The 11,817-nt window shown below is 38.2% G+C and overlaps 1 protein-coding gene and 1 long non-coding RNA gene across 7 annotated transcripts in view; both read left to right on the forward strand.

Moving 5' to 3' along the window:
- RTKN2 (rhotekin 2) overlaps nt 1-4,564 on the forward strand; it is a 49,668-nt gene extending 45,104 nt beyond the window's left edge. For 5 of the 6 annotated variants that reach the window (XM_061374031.1, XM_061374029.1, XM_061374034.1 and 2 more), the window contains 2 exons: nt 326-433; nt 2,493-4,564. In XM_061374031.1, coding sequence (XP_061230015.1) covers nt 326-433; nt 2,493-3,046 — 662 coding nt within the window. In that variant the 3' untranslated portion in view covers nt 3,047-4,564. The remainder of the gene's footprint in view (nt 1-325; nt 434-2,492) is intronic. The other variant, XM_061374033.1, reaches the window with a different exon arrangement.
- Nucleotides 4,565-6,832: 2,268 nt separating this feature from the next.
- Nucleotides 6,833-10,225, forward strand: LOC133223376 (uncharacterized). The gene is made up of 2 exons (XR_009728547.1): nt 6,833-8,785; nt 10,042-10,225. It is a non-coding gene; the product is annotated as an uncharacterized LOC133223376 (long non-coding RNA).
- Nucleotides 10,226-11,817: the final 1,592 nt, after the last annotated feature.

Below are 11,817 nucleotides of genomic sequence, written 5' to 3' on the forward strand. Positions count from 1 at the left end.
GTTTGTCCCCATTAACTTCATGAAGCTTTTTTTTAATTGGTGAATTTACACTGTGTGCGGGGATTTGAAGGCAAATTATGATATTTAACCTCCATAGTATAGCAGTGCTGCTAGAATTCTTAAATTGGAGGTAGACCTGTGTGCTAAGAGATTGAGTACAAGAATTGAAAATAAAAATGCATGCTGAGCATTTGTGCTAAACAAAAGTAAATGCGTATTGATTAGCATTGCATTGGAGACAGTTTCCTAACACAATCGAATAACATCAACTTTTTTCAAGCTGAAGTGTTTAAGTTCCAGTCATTGTTCCTTTTTTCCTTCTCAGGCCAGTGGAAACATTGTTGTGAAGAACTTATGAAAATTGAGATTATGACACCACGGAAACCACCTTTGTTCTTGACAAAAGAAGCAACCTCCGTCTACCATGATATGAGTAAGTGGGATTTGTCTTTTCAGGTTGCAGGGTAACAGAAACAACACTGTCTGTATTCAGATGGCTTCTGGTGTTGATGTCGAAACACTGAGTTTTTCAAGGACAGTTCAGACAATGAGAGAGCAACAGAATTGCATACCAAGGAGTACATAATCTGAATTTGTAACAGCACAAATAATTAATACATTTTTATCCCTTGAGACAAAGAAATCTGTAATCTGAGTTATACCTAGGGAGTCCTGAGCATATTCAAAAAGGTGTCGTTAGAAGTAAACATTCATCATAAGAGTAATATAAAGCTCAAGAAATGTAAAGGTTAAATAGTCCAGTCTGCAAACTGATAATGACTTTAACTAGTTGCATGAAATTAACCTGCTGTTCTTAAAGCTATTTAAAGGCTTACTAAGCAGAACTTATCAATTTTTTTGGTCTTTGGTAATGATGTTGGAAAATATGCTTGGAAAATCTAGCTAGCATGTCTTTGAGACTTGTATTTTTACAGAGGAAAGTGGTATGCAGCAGGATTATTTTAATAGTTTCATTACAGAAATAATATTTACAGACTAGAAAAAGTAGGTCACTTTGTTTTAATGGATCTGATACAATATTGGCTGAGAAATACTGTATAACTATAAATGCCTGACTGCTTGCTGCTTAAGATTGAAACTGTGAAGATGCTCAAAATGCCATGTGGGTCATTGAGTTACTGTGCATCAGAGCACTGAACAATCAAAAGGGTCCTATCTAAGCTAAGAATGCAGAGCAGAAAGGAAGTAAATCGCCTATATGGAAGTTTTACAAAGGTAACACGGTAGCATAATTCTGCTGACACTCAAGAACATCAGTGAGGAGCAACACGTATACTCTTTCACTCTTAATATACAAATTTTCCTGCTTATTTATAGTACTCAAAGTCCCCCTCTACTTAGCATCAGTGAAGCTGTGCCTTGAATAGTGTGTTTGATTTTGGGCCCCTCACTACAAGAAAGATATTGAGGTGCTGGAGCAGGCTCAAAGAAAGGCAACAAAGCTGATAGAGGGTCTGGAGCCCAAATCTTATGAGGAGTGGCTGCAGAAACTGAGGTTGTTTGGAGGAAAGGAGGCTGAATAGAGACATTATTGCTCTCTACAACTACCTGGAAGGAGGTTGTAGCAAGGTGAGGGTTAGCCTTTTCTACCAAGTAAGAAGTGATAGGCAAGAGGAAATGGCCTTAACTTGTGACAGATGAGGTTCAGATCGGGTATGCAGAAAAATTTCTTCACTGAAAGGGCTGTCAAGCATTGGAACAGGCATCCCATGGAAATGGTGAATCCACCGTCCCTGGAAATGTTCAAAACCCGTGTAGATATGGGACTTAGGGATATGGTTTACTGGTGGATTGGGCAGTGGCAGATAAATGGTTGGACTTGATTATCTTAAAGGTCTTTTCCCATATAAATGATTCTATGCTTCTATAGGTAAAATGCTGTGTTTAAAAATGTGCTGAAAACTGTTAACATGTGGCCTGCAATAGAAAAGGTACTGCTGCTGTTTGAGCCTAGTATTACTGCAGTATACCTAGAAAACTCAGTATGATGGATAACAAATGGGAAAAGACAGTCTTAAAGCACATAAAGAAAAATTATATATGTGAAGATATCCCATTTTCTGCAGGCTGGAAATACAAAAATATTTAGTCATAGACTTTTTGATAGGCCTTCTGTGAAATGAAAATTTCAAAGCACTATACAACAAAAGATGTTTAATATCTAATACATACATGTTTTCTAATGGCACATAATTTCTTCTACTTTTACTTGGGAAGAAATATCAATGCCCTACACTGTTGCCTGAATGCCAGCTGTCATGAAAACAGTTCCCTTCTGTCGTCTCAGAGCAATCTTTGAAAGCATATGTAATTTTATACATTTCATCCATTAATACTCTTAATAGTAGTCAGGACTTCACAAGACACAGTTAATACAGTTTTGTATTCTGAATAGTAATAACAAAACAGGTAGCAGTAAAATCATTGGTAGCATTTTAATCTGAGTTAATTGCTCTTCCTTAAAATTATAGGCATTGATTCTCCAGTGAAACATGAGGGCTTAGCTGATATCATACAAAGAAAAATTGAAGAGACTGATGGAGAGTTCCTGCTTGGCCAGCAAAAAGAGTCTGCATCTTCCCTGTGGGCTTCACTCTTTGATGGATCTCATGAGATGCTGGTTCAGAAAAACATGCATCTGAGCCCCAACAGAAATACTACAAGTCTTAATGACAGCAGAGGAAAGAAAAGAAGAGCTCCACCTCCACCCTCTGAAAAGTCACCCTACAGTGCAAAAGCCCAGGTGAACACAGAGCAAGTGGGCAAGGAAAACTGGGAGAAGTCTGACTGCACATCTGCTAATAGTTCTTCTTTTGATTCAAAGTTATCTGCAAAACTGCAGCAGTTGCAGCCACCCACTGCTGCTCCTCGCAAAATTGGTCCTTGTAATGAAAGCACTTTAGCTGGCCATGGAAATCTCATTTCATTGGTTAACAAGACTGAGTCTGAAACCAAACTGGTACCAGCCCCTAGACAGAAATGCATCAGAGAAATGCTGGACCCTAGATCCTGGTTACAGCCATAAACATCATAGTTTAGAGAAGTGTCTGGACTTTCAAGTTTCTCGGCCTTCTACGTCTCTTCAGTGAAAATAGATTTTAGCATATAGCTTATAAGTATTGAAACTGAAGTGGATTTGGCTTTGGTTTTGTTTGGGTGGCGGTTTTTTTCCTTTTAGGTAGGGCATTACTACTAGCTGCAGTCTCAGCTGTACTCAGTATCACTAACATCTAAATAATTGCAACTAATAAATGGGGGAGTTATCTCTATCTGAAATAACGGTGCTACTTCTGAGGAGTGGTTCAGTGTCCTCCCCTTGAAAAAAATGCAGTGTTCAGGGTAACTCGGTATCCCTGCAGCAGGGTTGTTACCATTACCTTCTACCAGACCATTAGCTTAGCCCATCTGCATCTCTCAGGCTAGTCCAAGTGGGAATTTCACACAGACTCGGCACAGATCTCGCAAAATCAATTTTCTTGGGCTCCGTGCTTGGCACCACCTAAAATATTTTTCTCTCTCCCTCAGTGTTTGGGAACCACTCCTTATAATGTGATATTCTATGAAAAGTTATTGTACTCTTCTGAACAGCTTTCTAACTCCATATGAATTTCTGAAACAGTTCTATCAATTTAGCATGGGATCGCCTACATTCTTGCTGGTTCATGTGCTGTCCAAGTAGACCAGGATTATCTGCGTACGAGCAGGAATGTGATCCATGACTGCTACTTGTTTCAGACTAATGTGAACATTTAAAAGCTGTACTGCATATGAACACCTACTCAGGATTTCATTTTTATGGTTGGCTTTTGGGTTCTTTTGTTGACAAACAGGGCTCTGTAACATAGCTTCTCCTTTGTGGAGCCTCTCAACTGTTCCTGGTTTGTAAACACAGCAGTGTTACTGGTAAGCAGTAAGGTCTTTTCACCACTTGTTTTTTTTTCTGAAATAGCAGAAAGTAAGTACTTCAGGTCAAAATACTGAGCTTTGATATTTTTCCATCTTATTCTTCCATCTACTCTTCTACCTAGACTTACCATTTTTGTAAGAAGCATGGGTTATTAGGATCCCTGTGGCACGTGCAAAACGTCTATGGCAAATGGAAAAGATTCTGTTTTCCTGGATCCACAACTTAAGTATCCAACCCTTTCCTTAGCTGATGCATTTATGTCAGATGCTGGAACTTGTCCAGGAGCAACTGTATACATACAGTTCATTTTTTTTTTTTTTTTCTAAAATGCAGATGGCTTTGAGAGCTTTACTCTTTCTCCAGAAGATTTGTGTGCATGGTTGGTTTGTTTTATCTAATTTTTGTCTTTTGCTAAGCTCTTGGCTGCACAGCTGTAAAGGTGTCTGCTGAGTTCCCTCAGTACCTCATTGCCTGTTTGGGATGGGGCTTGAGAGGCAGGTTTCATTTACAAATCCTTTTGCAGGATTAGAGCCCTTTGTTTCTGGAATGTCCTTGTTCATTCTTCATTTAATCACATTCCATTTTCCCTCTGAAATAACCATAATCATTCTTACAATAAATCATGCTGTTATTTAAGTGTATGGTTTGTGAATGGTTTATAAATAGGAACAGAAAAACTGAAGAATGACTACATGATTATGTAAATCAGACACAGTCGACTAAGTGGACTGTGCAACTCTGAACAAGAAATAGGAAAAAATAAAGAGGGGAAGAAAAGCCATATTTTCCAAAATGCAGCTGCAGTTTACTTAGCTTTAAATCTAGCCTTAAATGTTACTGTGCCCTGGAAAGAATGAATACCTTTTTCCTGGTAACCCCCTTCCACTTAGTTGTTATATTTAAAAATAAATCTCATAAATATATAAGGCAGGAAGGCACTGTAATGAGGATTTATTTTTAAATTCAACAGGCCATTGAATTTCAACGAGCAGTTTCTCTTAAATTCAGTGGCTTTGTTTTGAACTGAACATACATATTTTAGGAAGGCATTTAATATTAATTTAAAGCCTTCAAGTGATGAGAATTCACTCATACCTCCTGTTGCACTAGTTAATTATCCCAGGTACATTTTAGACTTGATTTTCTATTTGCATTTCTAGCTCCACCTTAAGTTATTTTGGTCTTTTTATGCATTTGATTGCTTATATTGATCTCTGTATATCAGCTTTTCTAATTGCTTGTGTGCAGTTATAAATCATGATTATGTCCCTTTTAACCTTTTCTCTGATGAGATGCACTGAATTCCTTAACTTTCTTATGGCAATGAATGTTATACAAGACTAATTAATCTTCACATTCTTTGTACTTCTCATGTGTTGAAGTATTTTTGCGTGACATCTGAATTAGATGCCACATGTCAATAATGATCCATCAGGACTATATAGAAACATACCGTGATCCTCTTACTCTGATTAATATCTCCTTCCCTTCTTCTCTCAAAAATGGTATTATCCTTTTTTTGTGGAAGCATTGCCTTGGATACTGACTTTTATGGCTCAAGTCCTCTTCAGAGCCTTTTTCAAGAATGCGGTACATCATCCTCTTATTATCCTACCTTATTTTTTCTTAGAAATCTACACTGTATTTTACCAGCATTAAAATACTGCTCATGAAGCAATCCAGACTGCTCTGTGTAAGTGACCTGTCCTCATTCTTTACTACTCCAGCAGTCTGCATGTCCTTTGCAAATTTATTGCAGGTGATTTTCACAGTTTCTTCCAGATCATTGATTTTTAAAATTGAATGCAAGGCAAGGTTTGTAGAGAGAGGTGATAAGTTTTTATTACATCAGTGACATGGGTAGGGGGTGGGGGAAAGCAAACAGACAGGCCACTGGGTTTGTGTCCCTTTTTTCCCCAGAACCTTTAAAAAATTGAACAAGATGGAAAACAACTGTAGTTCTTGTGGATTCCCTGTTAATGCCATATTTTGAAATTTTCTGTCTCCAGCATAACATTCTATAATGATTTGATCTGGTACTGATACATTTAAAGAAAATGACATGTTCATCTGGTTGTCAGTACGTGACTTAGGGTTCTTATGGGCAGCACCTCAGGGCAGGTGTCTTTGCAAGCCAAGCTTACTATATCGAAGAGTAAAATTCAAGACCTATTCTCCAGGAAGCTGTGTTGATTGACATTTTATATCTATCCTTAAATTAGACTCATATGAGCCAGTTCACTATATTACCCTGATCCCTACTAAGCAAACTAGACCATTAATTACCCGGATCATCCTGCTTCAGAACAACAGTGCTGTTCTTACAGTCCTGTGAAATGTCATGGCAATGTTGAGACTTGTTTAATTAATTGCACATTTAAGCTCCTATAGCTGGAAAGGCTTCTGCTACTGAAAGTAGTTTCTGTTATTTTAAAAAAAACACTATATAATCCCTATTATGAAGCATCAGTTGACTTCAGGTTTTAGTATTTACTGTTACTGACTCAGTTGATTTGTTTTTTGGGTTTTTTTTTTCTCTTTTGTATTGCCATTTATTGCTGCCGTTGAATCTTCTGTTAAGCAAGTTGGTTTAACTGATGAAAACTGCAGGCTACCAGCAAATCTTAGCTATACAATAAAGTCAGTTACAGGAAATTCATTTGTACTCAGCTTTTGTCTATGCAAGATAACATAAATATTAGTAATAAAAACAGAGCACAATTTCAAAAGTGTAATTAGAAGATATATCTGTGAGGAAAATGGTCATTTTTTTTTGCCTTTTCCACATAGTGGCAAATTATAATACATTATTACTGATACTGGTCCCTTATTGCATAGGCTTGCTCAAAAGTTGAACTCTTCGTTTGTTTTGGGGGGGTCTGTTTGGAGATTTTGGGGTTTTGTTTTTTTTTTTTGTTTTGGGGTTTTTTTCCCCCAAGTTTTCCTGCCTATAATGAGGATGAATATTCAAAACAGGAATTAAAACCAATATATTGCTTGTATCCAAGCACTATATGAGGAATATATGAACTAATATGAGGAAGGCAGCTATATTGCAGTGTGGTACAGTGACATTTTAGACTTTGCACTGATCCTCTTCCCAGGCTGTGCTGTCTTAAGATCGTGGCCCAAGACAGCAACCCATCTGTTGGTAGTGCGTGGGGCTGGGGAGCTGTTAGCTTCCATCCTTCGGGGTGGAGGTGAAGGGGATTCAAGAAGCAGAGAAGTAGACAGCCTGTTCCTTATGGGACATGGTGGAAACTGTTAAACTGCTGCTTCTCAGCACTGAAGAAGAATGTACCCATTAAGTCATCTTGTCAGTTGCATTCAATCATGAGGGTGCTTTAATTGCATGAGTCAAAATATCAGTGAAGTTACTTGATTAGTATTTATAAAGAGTGCCAAAATAGGAAATGTTTTACACAGGCACAGGTGATGTTAGCCAGCCTCCTGCTGGGACAAGGCTTGGAAGACAGCAGGAGGCCTGTGGCTTCTTGTAGACCTTAGGTCCCATTGCCCCATGTTCACATGTGTGCAGGAAAGTTGGTGTGCTGCTGCTTGGCAGTGGAGTCCACGGAAACACAGGGTTTGTTCAGAGTCACTGCAGTCAGAAGGAACAGCTCAAACTACCCAGTGTAGCTTGGTAAAGACACTGGTAGCATCTGCTACGGCTGAACTACACGTGTGATTAGGTACTTTTATGAGGAATATGTCAGGCCTGCTCTGAAAACTGTATCTGCTTGTTTGGTGCTGGAATGAATTAACTGCTGCTTAAAAAGTAGTGGGATTGCCGTCTGGAAGTCAGTCAGAAACAATAGTTAACCTGAACTCTTCTTTTAGAAAGTACAACTTGAAAGCAGTTGCTATCCCAAACTTTAAATATGAATTTCACAGAACAGGAACAACTTTTGAAATATTAACTGAACAAAGACTTTATTTAGTAACTTTTTACGTTATATCTAATGTCTTCAGCTGTTCACTTGGTCTTGGAATGGTAGGTGGTACCTTTTGCGATTTTAAAGGCATTAGCTTAAAATGTTTACATTTTTACTAGTATTGTGATTTTATGTTTTCCTATGGTAATTATATTAATAGTTATTTTACAGTGGTGTGTACATATTTGGAAATACTGTCAGAGCTGATGTACAATTAATGTAGATTGCCTTGGTAGAAAAAGGCAGATTTGGACACTAATGTATTGTGAACTGTTAGAATAGAAATCTTTTGCTGCTAACATGATATGTTTCTGTTAAAATATGCAAGTGAAATTAAAGTTCCTAGAGTAAAAGGCTTTTGGTGTAATTTTCTTCAATCTAAAACTACATTAAGCTTTACTCCAGTTTATAAACCATGGGTGATGGCTGCTGTAAAATAAGAACTTAGGAGTAGCTACTTTTCTGCTGGGCCTGCTGAATGTATCCCTCTAGGCTGGTGCTGACAATAACAAGCAGTGTTTGCCTCAGTTTTCTAAACTGGAGGGAGAAAAATCCCAAACATCTGGCAGCTAGCACGATTGCTCAATGAATTGTCCAACGTGTCCAACAGATCTCTGTGTGAATATGTAATGTTAGAAATGTTAGGTGAGCTGCACCTTGTTTCCACAAATGTGCCTAAAGAGTTCAGGTGCTTTTTTTTACTTCTCTCATAGTCTTGCAAGAAAGTGTGTCATGAAGCAGATTTACATAATTCCATCTGCTGTGTAAGGTGACGCCATAAATGAGTCACTGACACGACTAATACCAGCCATTATTTTTCTTTCTTTCATAGGCAGCCTTGTGCTGAAGGGAAACTCCTGTTTACCTCACTGGCTAGAGCTTAGTGTAGCGTTGCTAATTTAAAACCAACCGTGCCATTCAAGTAAAGTGTTCTTTTGGCCCAATTATCATAAAAGAATGGTAATAAAAGTAGAAGGAATTGTTAGACATTTCAATTTCAGAATATGTGACTGATTTAAGAGTCCATGAAAAAAACTGTGTGATTGATAATTGCAAGGCAAGCCAATGCAGATGAGTGATTTAATGAAAATTAAGCTGCAGTTTGCTTTAAGGGATCATAGTAAGGTAAGAGATGATGATATCTTCATATAACCATTAGCAAGTGGTTAAACTGTAATCTTTTCATATGTGTATTGTATATCCGCAGAAAAAATCTATGAGACATCAAAATAAATTGCTTTTCATGGGGGGGAAAAAACATCTTTCAAGATTGTTATCTCAAGATGGCTTTCTAAATGTTCTTCATGTACTTCCGCAAAGGGGGAAAAATTATAGTAACTAGTGAAGCCTCTTCTATTAAGGCTTTTCTTCACATTTCTACAAACTTCTTCCAAAATAGTTTTGAAAGAACGTGTAACCTACATTGTCTCTCACCTGAGGGTTTTTTGGTATCGTCCAGTGTCACCTGTGTCAGAAGGTGATAGAGGAATACCTGCAAAAGGAAGCTGAGGAGTCATGTTTCACAACAAATGGTTCCTTCCTACCCCGTTAGTAATTACAGCGCTTTTATATGCAGACATGGGAAGCCTTTTATCCTGTCAAAGTTTCACTGCATGTCTGTGTCTGGACATGAATTCATAGTGGCAGTTAAATTAAAAAATTGTATATTTTTTAATATAATTGCATTTTGGCATCCCTGTTGCCTCGTGGAACTTGCAGTTTGATGATATGCCGCAGGAGTTTTCTTTCCAAACTTTAAAATGTGTGTATTTTATTTTGCTAAGATGGAAAGAGTCAGTCCATCATCTTTTTTTGTCACTGGCTATAAAGGTGATACCAAAGTACAAATATATTTGCCTAAGTTTTTTCAACCTGGAGGCAAACAGTCCCAGTCTTTTCCATCTTGCTTTGGGTTATATTTTCCATTTTCTAGTTACTGTCTATTTCAAAATCCCTCCTGTATTTTGACAGTATCTTTCTTGAGCTGCGTGTCCAGAGCTGAGCATGCACTTTTAGCTCAGGGGTACCCTTGGTATACAAGAACATAATAAGTTTGTTAGTGTTATCTCCATTTTAGTTGCTCATTCTTCGTTAGCCATCGCTCTATGGCCACAATGGTCTGTGCTTAAATTAAGGCGCTGTTACAGTGAGCTTAACATCTGACAACTTTCTCAACAGCAGGAAAAATGTTAGGGAGGTGTAGCTGGCACAAGGAAGTCGCTTTGTCCACATTGCATTTGTTTTTCAGATGGCAGCAGCTGCTTTACTTCGTTTGGTTTTGGATGATTCTTACTCTGTAGTCCCTCGTGTCTGTATGCAAGGGCTGAGAGCTTTTAAAATAAACTGAGCACATTTTAACTGACTGTTCCCATGATGTGGATGTATCAGCCAGAGTTGCAATTGTCAGAGTACTGAGCTGCCAGATGCTTAGCCCATGTATTTGGCTTGTAGGAAAATTGAGGGCCTGAATCCGGACTTACTGACTGAACACAGAGGATGGGGCTGCTCTGCGCACCAGCGTAGCTTTATTGCACTGCATGGGCCTTTTGAAATGGTGTGGGGCAATCTAGCTTTTCAAACATGGAAGAAACTGCTCGAAGTTAGGAGAGTCTCACTTAAATTTTATTAAGCAAATGGAAAGCTTGTTATTAAGGACAAATCCTAATAATGGTATTCCACACAGAGCTGCAGGTCAAATTGGATTTATTATACCATGCCCTTAGTATATCAACTTTTATCATTTTAATAAGAGTTCATTTGTGTGTCTAATAATACATCACATTTTACTCCTGGCCTCATTAGAAAGTTTCTTCAATATTTGCTTGATCATTATACTTCAGTAACTTGGGACTAACTCAGGTCTATCCTGGCACATGCAATAGCCAGTAAAGCCTACACACTGAGGCATGCTTTTCCAGCCATCCATTTAAAGTAATTGTATAATTCCTTGGCAAATAAAGTTTGTGATTTCCAAGTATTAATGTGTAACCTGCTATTTACATTTTTCATCAGGATAACCAGAATGTATCAGTTGTCTTCTACTCTACACCTTGCTGGAGTGATTAATACAGACTTTAGCAACAATTTGTTTACTTTTCTTTTTCAGCATTTCCTTCAGCAGGGCAAGTCCTGTCAACCATACCTGCAAAAAAAAACAACAAAAGATAGAGGCAATTATTTAGTTAGGCTCCATCTGTCTCTTACCGAAGCATGAAAGAGAGCCAAGGGGTTACTGCAGAAACAATTATTTGAATCAGGATACATAATTACAAATGCATAATCCTGTTGTATAAATTTTGTTCAATGTAGGCTTTCACCTATATTGAACAAGAGCCAATGCAAGGGCCACAGCTTCTCAGCTCCTCACTTATTAATAGGGACAGTCATGACAGTATTTTCCATCACGCCTTTTGAGGCATTAGTCCTTCGTGGTGCTGGATTTGACAAAACGGTAAAGAGGTTTCATGGCTATGACCTAAATAGTACCCTCCTCACAGGCTCTTCTAAACTGAGGGCATGCAGGAAAGAGAAAAGAATTCAAGCTCTCCCCATTTCTAGAGAGATGACACTAACAAAGATAATGTGAGAATAGGGCAGTTTTGAAAAGCCGACTGTTGGGACTTTCATGTGACCCACAGCTCAAGTAGGATGTTTTCTGCAAAGCCACCTGGCGTTATGACTGTCCTTCAGCTTCCTGGGCAACTTCTGCAGGTTTTAATAGTGACGTAATATTCAGAAATTATATCGTTTAGTCCTTGTACTCCACTTTTTAAGCCCCTTACAACAGAGAGTTTTGAACCTTTAAGCTCTCATTCCCTTTCAGTGTTACTATAGGAATTAGTTTTATCTGGCAGGAACATATTTCATCTCAGCTGACATGCAAAGCACATGAGGTACAGCAGCTGAAAGAAGGCCTTGTGTTTGGCCAGTGTTGCAGGCTGTGTCTTGTCCATG

This window comes from Neopsephotus bourkii, unplaced genomic scaffold (assembly GCF_033783945.1).
Source record: "Neopsephotus bourkii isolate Nb327-2 ecotype Australia unplaced genomic scaffold, CSIRO-AGI_Nbou_v1 NB_1634, whole genome shotgun sequence".
NCBI lineage: Eukaryota > Metazoa > Chordata > Aves > Psittaciformes > Psittacidae > Neopsephotus > Neopsephotus bourkii.